The sequence below is a fragment of the Lucilia sericata genome, unplaced genomic scaffold (assembly GCF_015586225.1).
Source record: "Lucilia sericata isolate MDLA Ls3-8-SP2 unplaced genomic scaffold, ASM1558622v1 Contig000031F_arrow, whole genome shotgun sequence".
Classification (NCBI taxonomy): Eukaryota; Metazoa; Arthropoda; class Insecta; order Diptera; family Calliphoridae; genus Lucilia; species Lucilia sericata.
The window spans coordinates 231,897-250,444 of NW_023994069.1; the positions used below are offsets into that span (position 1 = coordinate 231,897).

The 18,548-nt window shown below is 34.3% G+C and overlaps 1 protein-coding gene across 2 annotated transcripts; it reads right to left on the reverse strand.

Moving 5' to 3' along the window:
* Nucleotides 1-229: 229 nt before the first annotated feature.
* Nucleotides 230-1,823, reverse strand: LOC119611184 (succinyl-CoA:3-ketoacid-coenzyme A transferase, mitochondrial-like). Of its 2 annotated transcripts, none has more exons than XM_037966691.1 (2): nucleotides 1,264-1,823; nucleotides 230-1,199 (listed from the first exon to the last, which is right to left on the reverse strand). In XM_037966691.1, the coding sequence occupies exons 1-2, from the start codon at nucleotides 1,331-1,333 to the stop codon at nucleotides 463-465; spliced, it is 807 nt and encodes a 268-aa protein (XP_037822619.1). In that variant the 5' UTR covers nucleotides 1,334-1,823; the 3' UTR covers nucleotides 230-462. The 2 variants fall into 2 exon arrangements, with proteins under 2 accessions (XP_037822619.1, XP_037822613.1); XM_037966685.1 differs by having other exon boundaries at nucleotides 230-1,188; nucleotides 1,264-1,818.
* Nucleotides 1,824-18,548: the final 16,725 nt, after the last annotated feature.

Consider the following 18,548-nt stretch of genomic DNA (forward strand, 5'->3'; position numbering starts at 1 on the left):
CTATAGTCTAGTCTATAGTCTAGTCTATAGACTAGACTATATTCTAGCGGAAAATTAGTTAAGTACTTTAAAACCTAAAAAGTACTTTTTTTGTTATAAGTACTATTTCAAAAAAATATTTGTAGTGGTTGTAGTTTATCCTTTCCTTAATGAATTCATAGTCTAATTATTGCACAACTTTACAATTGAATTTCAGATTACTTCATTATTATGTTTTTTTTTTTGTCAATTTTTTAATATTAAAATAAATGCAATCTTTAATCACGCTTAAATTTAACTTTACATTGTAGATTAAGAAATATTAATGCAATTCACATCTTAGTACGACTTAATATAAATTTAAGAAGAAATTATATTTCATTTTGTATTTAACTTAATATTAACGAAGGGGAGGAGATTGAGGTATAACAGCAAATAGAACCAGTCCATTTTCTGGCTAAGAAAACAAATGTACGCAACAAATTATACATCAATTTGAGACATTTTCTTAAGCATCAATTTGATACATTTTCTTAACATTGGGAGAAACAATGAATTTAGCTCCAGTGCAGGCGGTAATATCATCAACGGTAAGACCCTCAGCGATTTCAAGAAGAGTAAGACCAGCACCCTTTTCAACTTGGAAAACAGCCTGAAAACACTAGTAGCCAACACTTGCATAGCACCCAAAACAGTCAAATCCATATGACCACCACGGATCATGGCAAAACTGTCATCGGAACCAAAGAAAGAAGCACCAGGTACGACGGTAACAGTTTCCTTACCAGCATTAATCAAATCAGGATCAACTTTATCCTTAGTGGGGAAGGTACCCAAACCCAAAATACCATTTTCCGATTGCAACATAACATTCATGCCCTTAGGGATGTAGTTGGAGGCGAGTACGGGCATACCAATACCCAAATTGGCATACATACCATCACGGAACTCCATGGCAACGCGTTTAGCAATACGTTCACGTACGGCCTGGGCTGGTGTGGGAGCCGATTTCTTGGTAGAGTCAGTCTCAGTAATGCGTACCTTTTCGATACGTTTCTCATAGTTGGTACCCTTGAAGATACGCTTAACATAGATGCGAGGAATATGGATTTCATGGGGATCAATAGCACCTATGGGCACAATTTCTTCGACCTCAACAATGGTGACTTTAGCAGCACGGCACATAGCGGCATTGAAGTTACGGGCAGCCTTATTGAAAACCGTAATAATTAATAATTTAAAATAAAGAATAATTCAATATTTCCTCTTTTATATAAAACTCACCCAAATTGCCATAGGGATCAGCCTTTTGAGCCTTGACAATAGCAAAATCAGCAAACATAGCCTCCTCCATGACATAGTTTCTGCCATTAAATTATTGTACTGGTTTTGGTTTGCTAGCAATTTCAACTTTACCATCTTTGCTGTATTTAATTGGAGCTCCACCTGTTTGGATAAGAGTACCATAACCGGTGGGTGTAAAGAAGGCGGGTACACCAGCAACAGCGGCTCTAATTTTTTCAGCTAATGTACCTTGTGGTGTCAATTCTACAGCCAATTCACGGGATAAATATTGGTTGACCAATTCAGCACTTTCACCTACATACGAGAAAATCATCTTACCCAATTGGCGAGACTTCAAAGGCACTATCGTGTAAATCGTGCACTGCATCAGCGGCACTTTCATTGATTTTACCGTTAGCTGATTTACCACTGGTGGAATAGCAAGCTATTAGCTAAAAGAAACAAACACGTTCTTTTAATAATTACAATAAAAAAATCTTAAAGTAAATTCATCGGTAGGATCAGTAGTTGTGCCAAGTTGACATTTTTTTGTACTAAAAAGTTGCCATTTGCTAAGTACAGGGTTGGATAAGCTTTTCCTAAATTATCTTGGTTTGAATCTAAAAAGTCGACTTTTTCAAATTATTCGCATTTTCTTTATACTGTATTCACACCAAAATAAAAGATAGACATTGAGTTGTAAAAATCTTTTAAAACTCTTTATTAATTTATTTATATGAAATAAATGAAATTTATAAATATAAAATGTTAAAATATGAAAAATTCAAAAAGTAGTTTTTCACTTTTAGACGTTTTCTTTTACATATTAGTTTTCGACAAAATTTTGAATTTGTATGGGAAAACTAAATAAATTTTAGTAGTTTTTCAAACAAAAACTCAATAAAGCCAAAAACTACTAGCTTTTACTTAGTGTATAGGGCATATTAGTTTTTTAATTAAAAAGTAGATTTTTTGTTATAACGTTGTAGTCAAATTGTATTTCAAATATTTCTATATTTTTAGACATTTTTATAAAAAAAACAATTATTGCATTTGAGAATTTTATATTTACATTCCAAAATTTTCAAAAGTATTTTAGAAGTTTCCTTTTGTATTGCGGAAATTTCTATTTGTATTTTAGATTAATATTTTTTATATATTTAGAATTTATATACATTTTAGAAATTCTAGTTAAAATTTTAAAATGCAATTAGTAAATTTTGATATAAAATTAGATATTTCTAAAGTACAATTTTAATTTAAAATTGAAATAAATTAAAAATTTATGAAAATTGGAAAATTCAATTGAAAATTTTGGAGGAACAATTGAAATTTAACATTAAAATAAATTGGAAAATATGGGTACTAGAAATTTAAATATTTTTGTTAAATTTGTAGATATACGTTTAGAAATAAAAAGTTTTGAATGGTTTTAAAAAGTTTATAAATACCGACCGTATTCCAAAACAAAAAAATTAAAATACCTTTAATAAATTATTTTATAATATATCAAAAATAATTTCGTATATTGTTGTTTGAAATTGTTTTCATTTAATTCACTTCCCATCCTTGATGAGTGCATTTAAATATATAAGAATTTGGCAGCACTGCACATTCAGTCTGCAAAGAAAAGAAAATACTCATTTTCTGCACAAAAAACTCAATTTCTGCAAATAATACTCATTTTCTGCACAAAAGAGTAATTTTCTCCCTCTCTCCCATAATCGAGTAAAAAAAGTTTGCCAGCCAGAGTTTGTTATCTTCTCGTGGCTCGATGTTGCAACTTTTTGGAACAGAATTTTTATTTCGTTAATGGGGAGGAAAAAAGTACCAAAAGGGGTAAAAACGGGAAATTTGATTTTATTCAAGAAACACTAAATTAGCTAATGGGGTGTTATTTGGAACACCGGTACTAAGTGATATTTTTTGGTACTTTTTCATTCTTCAACTGGTACTTTTTGAGTTTTCTATGATATTGAAATCGAAACATGAAATTAATAATTAAGGGTCTTTTCGGAACTTTTTGGTTCTACAAAGGTACTTTTTGGGTTTTCTATAAAATTTAACCTTGAAACATGAAATTAAGCAAGTAGAGTCCGGAGTAAATGAGAATCTATAAAATCGGACTTATTGGTACTTCGAATGTTACTTTTTTGACTTAGAACTTTGAAACATGTAATTAAGCACTTGAGATTCTATAAATATGGACTTTTTGGTACTTTTTCGTTCTTCAAAAGGAACTTTTTGAATTTTCTATAATAAGAAACATGAAAGCGTGTAGAGCCCCGATTAAGTGAGAACCTGGTTCTTCAAAAGGTACATTTTAAATTGAACATAGAATCATGAAATTATGCACGTAGAGCCCGGAGTAAATGAGAATCTATAAAATTGCACTTTTTGGTACTTTTTCGTTCTTTGACTGGAACTTTTTGAGCTTGCTACAAAATTTGAACCTCGAAACATGAAATTAAGCACTTAGAGCCAGGAGTAAATGAGAATCTATAAAAGGGGAACTTTATCGTACTTCGACTGGTACTTTTTGAATTTTCCATAAAATTAAACCTAGAAACATAAAAATAAATATGTAGAGGAGTAAATTATAATCTATAAAAAGGGGCTTTTTAGTACTTTTTCGTTCTTCGACTGGTACTTTTTGAATTTTTTATAATATTGAACCTAGAAACATGAAATTAGGAATGTACAGCGATAACATTCTTCAAAAGGTATTTTTTGAATTTTCTATAATATTGAACCTATAGACATGAAATTAAACCTGTAGGGCATGGAGTAAGTTAGAACATATAAAACGGGACTTTTTGGTGCTATTTCGTTCTTCAACTGGTACTATTTGAATTTTCTATTATAATGTGCCTAAAAACATAAAACTAAGCAATCAGGGACTTGAGTGAATGAAAATTTAAACTGGAGTATTTCTGGTAATTTTTCGTTCTTTAACTGGTACTTTTTGAATTTCCTAAAATATTGAATATATAAACATAAAATTAAACACGCAGTAGGGTAGAAGGGGGATCATTCGCCATAGGGACACATCTGCCAAAGCGAATAACTTGAAAACCGAGTAATCGATTTTATCGCATTATCAAATTTTGTTTTCGTTTATCGATTATCTATCATCCCTGAAAGTTTGAAAGATTAACTTTACATATGATGGGAGGCAGACGTGATTAATTGTTTTTCAAAGGGCTGTGAAAATATTTCACTGTGTGAATTTTTGAGCTAACTTTTTTAGTTTTTGTGATAGAAAAAATATATTGGTCAGTGACAGAAAGTCAATAATAGTGAATAATAAGACATAATAATATTTTCGATAATATAATTTGAAGCCCGAAAAAAGTTGAAACTAAACCCCAGAACTGCCCGTGGGGCACATTCGCCAAATATATGTAATGCTTGTTATGTAGAACAAAATTTGGTTAAAATATAGAAAAAAAATCTGTAATAATTTGTTTCATTTTTTTGTTAAGTTATGTGAAATAAACAATAAATATCTAGTTTATTATACTTTATTTAGTGAATTAAAATATAAAACAGCAAAATAAGTTTTTATTTTTTAATTTTTTTGGCTTATTTTACTAATGACAAATCTGCCCCATTCCCTTGGCGTATTTACCCCATCGATGGGGCGGTATCGCCGTTTTTGGTCAGTGCGGAAAAGTTAGAAAAATATGTGAATGAGGATGACTTAGGAAAGATTGAAAGGGATAAAACTAAAGCCAACATATCTAAGTATCTGAACCAAGACAAAAATTAAGAATATGTATTGTGGTTTTAATTTGAGGCCGCCTCAAAAAAAAAAGTGGCGTATGGTCCCCCTTCTACCCTATCCTAATTGAACGAAAATTTATCTCTCTTACGTCCATTTTGCAAAAAGGGCTCGATATCAATCGAAATCTCTATAGGCCATAATTGACCCTGCCCCCTTCAATAATTGATTTTAACGTTTTCTACGTACTTAATAATACCATAATAAAACAATTTTTGTTGGAACGAAAAAATGTAATGTAAATATGTATATGAAATCTTCTTCAGAAAATGACTTAAACGCACATAAATGGCTTTCAAATGTCGATGTCGAAGAAAAAACATTTTTAGGAACCGAAACCTACATTTATGAAAAATAAAATTTTGAGGATCGGTCCGCCAATATAACCCTCTTACAGAAAATCAGTTTATAGCTAATACTTCATTCCAAAAGTTATCATTATGATAGATTTATGGAGAATTAAAAAAAATACTTGAAATTATAGAGAACTTTGTCCATAATTGACCCAATTCCACATTTAAGTCTCTAATCCGAAAATCACGGTGACGTTCTTATTAATCTTTAATATTATTAATAATTAATATTTTTAACAAAAATTGGCAACACAGCGATGACAAGCTGATTTTTTTATCGCACAACAAAGTTTTCTCAAAAATTAAATAATTAAAAAAAAAAAATATAAAATGGTGGTGATGGACCATCTGTCCTCTCCCAGCTTTAATTTCACTTAAGCTGAGGGAGGGCAGATTGTCCACCACCTGGGAATATTATATTCCCCGCGGACCAAAAAAACTGGAAAAAACAAATATGGAAAATAAAAATAAAAAGATAAAAGTTACGGTGCAGGGCCTAAATAACCCAGTACCGGCGGCAATTGTTGATCTACTCGCGAGTCACGTGTCGTCGTCATCCTGCAATCGTGATCAAAATACTACTACGGAGGTGGGTACCTTGGCCTCTGTGGCGGACAATGCGTCAAGTGTACAGCATGCCGCTGGCAAAAATATAGGGGTGAAAGAGAAGGATGTACTCGGAGAGAGCTCTAAGCTACCTCAGCCTTTAAATATAGGTGAGGGTTCCGACTCTGAATCCTCAGATGATAATAATAATAATACCATTATAGCAAATCCCAAAAAGGATGAAGTAGAGCAAATGGTGAAAGAGGTGAGTGATAGCATAGCTAAACTACCTATTACTAAGAAAAGACTTTCTGGAGCACAGAGGAGGAAGTTGAAAAAGATGCTTCAGGAAATCATAGTTAGTCAATCCCACGACACTCCAAAGGAAAAATCGGACTCTCTCACAAGATCTGAGGCAAAAAGGATCAGGTCTCCCGAGGAGTTGACAACTGAAAATAAACCTAAGAAGAAAAAGAGCTCCCCGTCTTCTAATACACAGTCGAAGCCAAGCCATACTTCACTCAAAGGAACCTCAAGTCAGAATCCTGAGAGTAAGGGTGACAACGCCAAGCCAGATATTCCGAAGACGAAGACGTCGGCGAAATCAACCTCGAAGGTAAGGGAATCTCAAAAGAAGCCCCGAAAAACGAGGAAGGAGAAGCTAGACGGAGGAAAAGGAAAAGAGCCGCCATCTTACGCCAAAGTTGCCAGAAGTAGGCACCGGGACGATCTCTGCTATGCAGTTTACGATGCCGGTAATCCGACAGGCAAAATTCCAATAGACCAACAGAGTAAAATAGAAGACCTGGTCAACAATAAGATTGTGGACCATGCAATCGCTTCAAAGGGCAAACAACCAATAGAGAGCGAGAGCTGCGAGTTCAGCATGGGCGTGATGTTGATGAGGTTGGCATCTCACCAATGTGTTAGCACCCTAAAGAACTTGGTGGAAAGTATCCCTCCTCCCTGGGACGGCGCTAGGCTGGGACTGGCAAAGAAGAGCGAGCTTCCGGTGCTCCTAAAGTCCACTGTCTACATAAAAGGATGGGGCAGTAAACTGGCTAATGAACGTATACTGGAAATTCTTGGAGGTCAGAATGCTGAGCTGGCCGTGGAAAAATGGGATGTCTTTTACAGGAAAGAAGAACCTGAGGGAACTTTATTTGTAATAGGTATCGACCAGAAATCCATGACTAGTCTTGCCAGGAATAAAGGTAGGGCTTACTTCGCCTCTAAATCTGTCATATTCAAAATTGGGAAGGTGCCGATTGGAAGGGCTGTTACAACAAGCCTCGAAAAGGACACTAAAAAACCTAAGACCACAGCATCAGTATCCACTACTGATAACGTTGAGGGGTCAAATCCTAAAATCGAGGAATTTACCATTAACTCGCCAGAAGAAAGTGTAGTTGCCCTTTCCAAAATTGGGAAGGCGCCGATTGAAAAGGCTGCCAAAACCGTCCCCGACAAGGACACTAAAACACCTAAGACAGTACCCAAAGCATCATTAGCAAGTACTAGCAATGTTGAGGAGTCAAATCCTAAAAGCGAGGAGGAAATCACTCACCCGCCAGAAGACAGAACAGCAGTGCTCTCCAGAATTGGGAATGTGTCTATTAAAAATACTGCTATTTCTATTCCTGATAAGGACACCGCAGTACCCACTGCATTAATAGCCACTTCAGGCTATCCGGAGGAGTCAAATCCAAAGAGCGAGGAGGTGACCACCAACTCGCTGGAAGACAGTTTAATGGATGACCATGATTGAGGTTATCCAAATAAACCTCCATCGGAGCGAGACAGCTACCAACGTTCTGATGGCTAAAATCAACACAGGTAAAATACATATAGCTTTAATCCAGGAACCTTGGATGATTCGCAACAAGGTTTCTGGATTAAATCACGTAAATTTCCAACTTTTCTACGCTGATACAGGATCTCGCCCGAGAACATGTGTCACAAGAACTTATGATTTCTCCTCTCAACAGGATTATCAACATCGGATGCAACGGTGCTGAAGCAAGGTCGTGGCAACATATTCCTTGCATCTATTTACCTGCCTTTCGATTCTCCGACACTACCACCAACGTCGGATCTGATGAAACTGGTTGAAGAGGCACAAAGAAAAAATAAGAAAATTGTAATAGGTTGTGATGCCAACTCGCACCATGTAGCTTGGGGTAGTACAAACACCAATCGCAGGGGACAAGCCCTCATGGATTTCCTTAATACTAAAGACTTGATAACATTGAACTTAGGTAATAAAGCTACCTTCGTCAATAGAATCAGAGAAGAAGTATTAGATATAACTATATGTTCAGAAGAGCTTATAAACGAAATTCAGGATTGGAGAGTTTCGGACGAGCACTCCTTTTCTGATCATCGGTACGTAAGATTCAAAATACTAAGGCCACCACCAAAGCCGATAAAGTTTCGGAATAAGTCTAAAACTAATTGGACAATGTTCGGGACCTTACTAAAGAACCGTTTAGGTCAGGACACTTTTCAATGTCGAAATAAAGAGGATATAGATGCCAAAGTGGAAACGTTCACAAGTGCCCTGGTTGAATCGTTCGAGGACAGCTGCCCTCTGCGAGAGCGGAGATCTCCCAGGAAAAACCCTGGGTAACTGGGGAGATCCGGAACCTTGGGAAGACTCTTCGCAAACTATTTAACCGGGCACGGCGTAAAAAGACCGCAGTATACTGGGATGAGTATCGTAATAAACTTGGTGAATATAAGAAAATCGTTCGAAAAGCCAAACGAGACTCCTGGAAACTTTTCTGTGAACAGGTAGATAGCGTAAATGACGTATCGAAGATAAAAAATTCCTATCCAAAACTCATGTCCAACCGGAATCTATGATCGATGAGACGGGCAAGAGGCTTGAGGATATGGAGGAGACAATGAAACTCCTAATGGATTCTCATTTCCCACCCGGTATATCGAATAACATAGATGAACCGATATTGGAGGAAGGGGAGGGTAACACGGAAATAGTTATTACAACTGACATGGTTAAAGGGGCAATCAAGAGCTTTGCTCCCTATAAAGCTGCAGGGCCGGATGGAATTTTCCCGGCACTTTTGCAGATGGAGGCGAGACTGGTTTCCGTACATCTGTCACAGATATTCACTGCATGCTTAAAATTGGCATATACCCCAGTTAAATGGCAGGATGCAAGGGTAATATTTATACCCAAACCAGGGAAACCTAGCTATGCGACACCTAAGTCCTATCGACCGATAAGTCTTACGTCCTTCCTACTTAAAATCTTGGAACGGATAGTCGATAGCATGGTTAAAAGCAGCATACCATACAATGACCTTAAATATAAGCAGCATGCTTATGTAAAGGGACGATCGGTGGAAACCGCTTTAAATGAAGTTGTCCACTACATAGGTGAATCTTTCGATAGCAAACTCTATACACTGGCAGTATGCATTGACATCGAAGGCGCTTTCAATAACGTGCACACTGATACCCTTATCCAATCCCTAGACCAGTTTTATGTTGACCGGGTGCTCCGTAACTGGATCAACTACATGCTAAGGAACAGATGGATAAGCTGCGAGATGTACGATATAACTATCAGGAAAAAGGTATTTCGCGGTATACCACAGGGTGGCATTTTATCACCTTTACTCTGGGTCACCACGATTAATAGCCTCCTAAGGACCCTAACCGAGAAAGGACTTAGACCTGTCTGCTATGCAGACGATGTCGTAATACTTTTAAAGGGAAAGGATCCAAATTACTTGTGTAGAAGAGCTGAGGAAGCTCTGAATACGGCCTTGAGCTGGGCTCAACCGAGAGGCCTCAATGTTAACCCGGCGAAGACGGAAATCTGTCTTTTCACAAGAAAGACAAAAATTTCTACATATACTGAACCTTGCTTCCTGGGCAAGAAGATACCGGTGACAGACAAAGTTAAGTACTTAGGTGTAATACTTGACCGGAAATTAAAATGGAGACACCACATAGAAGATAGGATCAACAAGGCACATCGGTGCTGGGCGATATGTAGGAGAACCATAGGCATGAAATGGGGTCTTAGTCCCACTATGACAAATTGGCTTTATAAAAGTGTAATTAGACCAATTCTAGCTTATGCTTCAATAATCTGGTGGACTGCTTTGGACAAAAAGTGTAATATCAAACTACTACAGGGAGTTCAGCGTACATGCTGCTTGGGTATAAGTGGTGCCATGTGTACTACTTCAACCAAGGCTCTGGAAACGTTGCTAGATATTCCACCCATTGAAACATATATAAGATATGAGGCGGCGCTTACAGCCGAACGGCTCTCTACTTTAGGCGAACTGGCCAAAAACGGTTATAGGACACGTCATCAATGTATACTGGACACATTGGAAGGTTATACACATTCATCGGACGTGCCTGATCGCATACCAGACACTGAATATGTCGGAAACTTTGAAACGCTAATCCCAGATAGAATGTCTTGGTCAAGCGGAATGTCTTGGTCAAGCTACAAATTAGGGGACAAAGTGGGCTTGGGGTTCTATATTGAAGACCCAGAAACAGAAATATACCACCGTTTACCTAATCATAACACAAGCTTCCAGGCAGAAGTACGAGCAATAACGGAATGTGTAAATTGGATTAGAATAAATATGGCGCCCACAGGGCTTAATATATTTACCGACAGCCAGAAGGCAATTTGTGCGATATCAGGTGATAGAATTAAATCTAAGACCGTATTGGATTGTAAGAAAGCTTTAACTGAATACTCTCCCAGAGGTAAGGTTCACATCATATGGGTACCAGGCCACTCGGGAGTAGTCGGCAACGAAAGGGCGAATGTAATAGCTTTAAAGGGAAGGGAGCTCGATGTAGTTAACCTGACAAACGCAAAACCATTCGACGCAACAAAACCTGAATTAAAAATATGGATGAGAGAATCCCATAAGGCCTCTTGGAATAATGAAACGGTGGGTAGAACCACAAAGATTCTATGGGGTGACCCTGATGAGAGCAAGACGAGAAATCTTCTCAAAATGAGCAAGTCTGAGGTTAGTATGATGGTACGTATTCTGAGTGGACACACAGGATTACGAGCACACCTATACAAAATTGGACGTGCGGATTCAGACGAATGTAGAGCATGTGGAGAGGACAGTGAAACTCTGGAGCACTTTCTTTGCCATTGTCAGGCATTCGTCGAAGTTAGATCCAAGTATCTTGGAAGTAATGTTATTCCGGAAATAACATTCTTAACCAACACCGATTGGAAGATTCTTAGGAATTACGTCCAGGAAACTGAGTTTCTGAACATGGAAAAATAATACATTCAGTGAACAATTTTTTTTTTTTTCTTGAATTGGAGCGCACAACAGGCCCGATAGTGGCCTAGGTGTATCCTCCTATCCTCCATCCTATCCTCCATCCTCCTATCAACCTAACCTAACCTAAAAAATGTTTGAAATTTTCTTTGGAAAATTTTTTATTTCTTTATGATTTTTAGATTGAAAACAATGAAAATGCGCGTAACTTGCAGGATTGTCTGAAGAATGGATGTTTTGCTATATTGCTGATGTTTTTTTGTTTCATATTTTGTTTTCCAATATTTTTATTTATTTTTCATAAAAATTCGCTAATTATTATTATTTTATTTTCTAAAAAAATGGAACATTGGATATTTATTGCAATGTGGATATTTATTGCAATTTTTTATGAAAATCAAAGAAAATAAGTAAAAAAAAAACCAAAAAGTTCATTCATGTACAAATTCATACATTTTATGAACTTTTAATATTCCGAATGAAAATGGTTTGGGAAAAAAAAGTCATGTTCGATTCATACAATTTATTACAAAATTCATTCTAGTTATGTATTATTTTTTTCTGTGTAACAAAAAGTTTAAAACGAAGTGTTTTAACAAAATACTAATTTTATAACCTCAAAACTTAATTAATGTGATTTATGGACATATATACACTGCAGTCGTAAAATTAAATTAAAATGTCTCCAAATGATACAATTGCTTGTGGCCTTGCTTGTGGCAAAAATGTAACAAAATCAACTGGTGGTATATCTTGCGCCCGCTGTCTTAAATGGTTTCATATATCTTGTGTTCAAATATCTCCCGAACAATTAAACTTCTTGCAAAAATCTAAAGGAAAATTTCTATTTGAATGTGAAAAATGCATTTCATCAAATTCTGAAGTATCTGAACTGAGAGAAGAAGTCCGAAAATCTAATGACAGCATACATTTTAAACTTGATTCTTTACTTATAAAAATTGGAAATTACGAAGGACAAATTAAGGAGTTAACAGATATTAAAAATTGCAACCAGTTGATTAAATACGTTGATGACACCAATAGCAACAAGATAAAAGACCTCGAGGACAAAAACGCAATTCTCCAAAGGCGTTTTAATAGACCAGATATTATTATCAATGGTTTGCCACGTATGAACATAAAGTTGTGTGATGTTGTCTTAAAAATTTTTAATTTTTTGGATGTCAATGTTAGTTTTCATGATCTAAATATTTGTAATTACATCAACAACAGAAAATCTGTTCTAGTTAAATTTAATTCGCTCTTGAAAAGAGATGCTGTTATGAATAGCTATTTTAAAAAATGCAAAATTATGGAAACAGATATTCTTAAAAACAATGGTGATAAGCGCATTTATCTTAATGACCATTTGACTGAAAAGGGAGTAAAATTAAACCGTTTATGTCGTGATCAAAGGAAAGATGAAACAATTGCTAAATTTCGCATTTTAAATTCCGATTTACATCGAGTAAAAATACATTTTATAGACGCTAGTGAAAAAATTTTTGAATATGAGGAATGTTTTAAACACTTTAACTTTGGAAAACGTCAACAAGAAATTCCTCAAGCTCCAGCAATAGAAGATACTCAAAGTAACATGGAAGTTTCAACAACTCCTCAGTGACGAATTCGAATTCATTTATAACTGCTTCTCAACTAGGGTTGCCAGATTCCGATTCGCAAAAGGCTGGACATTGGGTTTTAAAAAGCTGGACAAAACAAAAAAAGCTGGACATAAAAAAATACAGAGAAAATGTTAATTTTGGTTTTGTGTAAATAATTTCACAGTGATACACCAAATGCAGGGGTTCTCATATAACAATTCCGTTTTGTTATAGTCCATAGAATACGAATATATTTTTAGTTTTCCCCGATCACTTCGTTAACTTAGTTTTTAAGAGCAAAAGATTTGAAAAAGCGCCATTTTTGATGTTTTTAATCAAAGAATATAAAGAAATTGGGGCTTGTCAGTTGGTACGTAAAGGAGTTGTCATTCGGTACCTAACTCTAAGTATGTATTGGTAGAATTTTTGTATTAGTATTGGAGCTCCAACCACTTTCACCACACTTTCTAAACATACATACTTGCATAAAATCGTACATAAAAATTTTAGGAAAAATGAATAACATTTAAATTTCTACATTCGCAGATTTTTTAATTTATTTTGCCCACATCTAATCAGTAAACACTTAATAAATATATTTTTCGGACTTAAAATCTTTTTTTTTTGCAAAAAAATAAGTTTATTTTAAATATTTTTTTCATTTTCAATACCAAAATATACAACTTTGCTTTGTCAATTTTAATTTCAACACACAAAAATTAATTGTCAAAAAATTAAAAAAATATTTTTTTAGTTTGTGAAAAATAAAAATATTTCGGATTGTTAAATGCGATAAAATTGTGTAAAAAATTAAAAAATAGTTATGTGTTTGTGAAAAAACGTCGTTCAAGTCCTATTATCCCGGTATTTTCGCGAAAAAGTTTTGAAGTATTGTGAGAGAATTGAGTTCTCACAAGTGTGTTGAATTTACACAGAACTCGTCTGTGAAGAGAAGGAAATGTTATTGTTGTAAAACAATGTCATAGTCCAACTTCATATTATTCTTTGTTTTTAATTTTAACAAGTAGGAAAGTATAGTCGGGCATGGCCGACCGTATAATACCCTACATAATGAGTATATTTAAAAAAAATTTATTTTTCATAAAGAAACTTTTATGTTGAATTTTACCTTAATTCCAAGGTATTTAAGCAATTTATTGATAAAAAACTAATTTTCTAAATATAAATATATAATTATATAGGAGTATAGGTCAAACATGGGCCGATACTCATTCAATTTGGGAAAAGGATATATTTTGTAAATAACAGTTAGTTATGTTGAGTTTCATTGCGATACAAATGGTTACAAGTCAATTTTAGACGTTTAAGACATTTTTTGAAAGGGGGTTTGTATGGGGGCTAGGGTCAAATAAGGGCCGATCATTACGAAAATCTGCAGTGTCATTTATATTTATATAAAACATATTTATGCCAATTTTTAGAGAGATAATAGTATATTTGACGTAATAATGGCATAAAAAGCCCAAATCGGGAGGTACGGTTGTATGGGGGCTAGGTGAAATAATGGACCGATTTCAACCATTTTCAATAGGCTTCGTCCCTGTATTTGGTCCAAATTTCATCAAATTATCTTGAAAATTGGGGCCTGCACCTTGCGCACAAGGTTTACATGGAGAGCTAGCCGGACAGACGGACGGACGGACATGTCTTAATCGACTCGAAAAGTGAGTCGATCGGTATACTTTAAGGTGGGTGTAGGACCAATATTTTTGTGTGTTACAAACATCAGCACAAACGTATAATACCCTCCCCACTATAGTGGTGTAGGGTATAAAAATCGTAAACGTAATAAACGTAAGCTGTACGTAAAGAAATTGACCATCGCTCGCAATCATATTTATTTCGACATCAGCTGTTCAAGTGTTGAGACATGTTGTCAGTGATGATAGAAGAGGGAAATCATAACTTAGTTGTATAACAAATGTACAAACAGTATTGGCTAACATGATTTGACAAAGATAACATAAAAATTATTGCCCAAGTTATTGCAGTGTACTAAAAAAACTCTATTTAGCTGGACAAATTAAATTTTAGCTTGAAACTGGACAAGCATTAAAAAAGCTGGACAATCCAGGCAAGTCCAGCCAGGCTGGCAACCCTATTCTCAACACTTCTAAATAATTTATGGGCTATATATAAAAACAAAATCTCATTAGTTTTGTAATATATCCATATTTTTTTATATTTTCAAAGAAACATGGATATAAATATGTATCTCCCTAATTTTTCTAGCAAAAATTATACACCTTTCAAAATTCTAATATTTATCTAATTCGAAATTTACTTATTACTAGTTTATACACAGCGAGCTTGGTTGTTTTTATGATAATTTCTTCTTTTTATACATATTTTCTTATATTACCTGAATTATGTATTTCACTAAAATATGTTTGATAGATTTGTACACTTTTTCTTTCTTGATATTGATGTTGGTTGTTATAGTTCTCTACCATGATGTCCCATAATAGTAATATGGGACCCATTATCAGTGATGGCGCTACTTTAGGGCGAATATTTACCCATTGTGATAATCATATAAACATTTGCCATGTAAATTGTCAAAGCATTAATCCTCTATCACAGTATGCTAAAATTGATGAACTAAGAGATTTATTAACTATTAACCAGACATGCCTAATGAATCATTACATGTACCAGGATATACGTTATATAGAAATGATCGACCCTACCCTACCAGGGGTGGCGGGGTTGGTTTCTTAGTGTCGAACAGGATAAAGTGTAGCCATGTCTTCTCTTCGAATGCGTATAATTTATGAGAAGCTATTTTAATTGAAGGTAAGAGTCGCAACACTTCTATTTTAATAGATACTATTTATCTTCCCACTGGAGATCTTAATGCATTGGAAGATACGCTTGGAGAAATATTTTCTCAGTACGAAAATATAATGATAATGGGTGACTTTATCTGTAATTTATTTGATCCTATGAAATCATCTATTTTCAGGTCTCTTGGCAGAAGGTTAGGATTATCTTATAAACACAACTCTTTGCCCACCCACTGGGATATTTACCATAATACAATCTCTTTGATTGACTTCTTTCTTGTTGGTGGTCAATGTAACATTTCCTTATCTGGTCAGGCGTCAGTTCCGTTTCTGCAGTCTTATCATGCCTTAATTTACATTTCATAGATGATGATCGCATAATTTACTGTCGCCTAAGAAACAAGCTGGAGTCGTTAATTCGAAAATTTAGAAGACTTCACTATATTAATATTTTTGATAATGCTGACAACAGAAAAATGTGGCGAGTTTTGAATAATGCGGGATGTGGCAACGGAAATGTATCTAACTTTCCAGAAATTGATATAAATAATAATGTTACTAATGTATTTGATTTCGGATCTTTGAGTGGACATACTGACGGATTTTCATTTAAACCCATATACGCGGATGAATTACTTTTTGTCCTATCCAAAGTTAAATCAAATTCCATTGGAACTGATGGGTTTCCAATTAAATTTATTAAACTTGTTTTTTCATGTATTTTACAGCCTGTTTTGCATTTATTTAATATGATAATTACTACATCTACTTACCCTCAACAATGGAAACTTTCCCGCGTCGTTCCTGTACCTGCTATTTCTAAAGTCATGGAACACGATTTAAAAATTCAAGTTCTTGATTATATTTCTCAACACAATCTCATTAGTGATATTCAGTACGCATACAAAACAGGACACAATACCACTGGAATGCTTATAGGTATAACCGAAACTATCATAGATTAATTAAATAAAAACAAGAGTTGTGTCATGGTTTCCTTAGACCTTTCTAAAGCTTTTGACCGTCTAGATCATTCAGTTGTTATTCGTAAGTTAAGAGAAAAATTTAAGTTTTCTGTAATGGCTTGTAGACTTATAAATTCTTACTTACAAGGAAGGTCTCAATATGTTAGTGTACAAGAAATCTATTCGGACATTGTCAATAATACATGTGGAGTCCCACAGGGATCTATTATTGGACCTATTCTGTTTCTTTTATACATGAATGACTGCACTGAATGTTTTGATTCGAACTTGGTAACACCATTCATTTATGCCGACGATATACAGCTTTTGTTTGGTGGCTCCAGGGAGTTTCCTGATGTTTTGGAGGCCATTATAAAATTTACTCTTGATAGTCTGTATGATTGGATGATGCTTAACTCTTTTGTAGTAAATACTGATAAGACCAAGGCTATAATGTTTCGCACAGCTCGTAGAAATTACACTTATCCGAAAATTGAATTATGCAACAAACAAATTTACTATGTTGATTCTATTAAATGTCTTGGTGTGGTAATGGACCAATTTCTGGAATTTGATGAACAGATTGATATTGTATCATCTCGTTTAACTTTTGCACTCAGACGACTATACCACTCTGGTTTATACTTGCCCACAAAAGTTAAGTTTACCCTAGCCCACTCATTGTTAATGTCACATATAAATTACTGTATTGAGGTCCTAGGTAGGATATTTCGTGTGATCAAGAGAATTGTACGGCTTGTCTATTGTATTAAATACTATGACCACATATCTAATGCTATTAATAACTTTCTATCCTGTTCTTTCAAGCAGTATATAAAAGTCCGTAATTTAATATACTTTTCTAAAATCATTAAATAGGGCACACCATTATATCTTCATAAAAGATTTATTTTTTCTAGATCCACCAGAAATCCACAAATTATCTTACCGCTTATAACGTGTTCTGTCTATGAACGATCGTTCATTGTAAGAACTGCAAGATACTGGAATATCTTACCTAGTGATCTTAGAAAGTTTTCTTTTTCTTGCAGGTTATTTCGTAAACGCCTTCTCGATCATTTTAATGATCAATACATTTATAATGTCTACCCTAATAGTAAGTGTTATAGAATGAGCGTAAGCACTGATAGGGAGTCTTAAACAAATTTTATACTTACATCATATCGAGAAATTAGGAGTGTACATTTCAATTTTCTATTATAATAAATTTTAACCTCAGCAAACTTTATTATTTTTTTATACATTTCATTGTACTAATTTTGAATTATTCATAATATGTTAAATAACAGAAACATGTAAAAAAAAATACTTTAAGATACATATGTAATACGTTATTGGCCGCAAAGGCTTTTAGTATTACTGATAAATAAATAAATAAAAAATAAATAATCTAATGATCAAAGTCCATACATATATATATATATGTAAATTTGCTTTTTTACGACAAATGATTTGCCGAATATAACTCTTAGAGCGGGTTTTTGAGATGGTAACCAAATGCCAATTAATAATCAGATTAGTTAATCTAAAAATAAATTTAATCTTATGTTAATCCCCTTTGATGTTTTTGAGTACAAGATTAAACTTTGAAGTGTTGCCATACAAAACAACAGAAAACTTCACTGTTTGTTATCAAAACAATGCATATTTTATAAAAAGAAGAAGACAATTGTAAATTTAATATGAAAATTAATGAAAACTTAAATTAAAAACAAAAAAATGTATTTTGAAGTGTCCATAATTTATACTAATCAATAAATAGAACATTTTAATGTTTATATTTATAAAAATGTTATTATTTTTTTTGTATCAGCTGTTTACACTTTTGCATTTCGTGCTTAAGATTAAACTACCTCCATTGGGCGCTTAAACTTGCAAACAAAATTAACTAATTGAGTA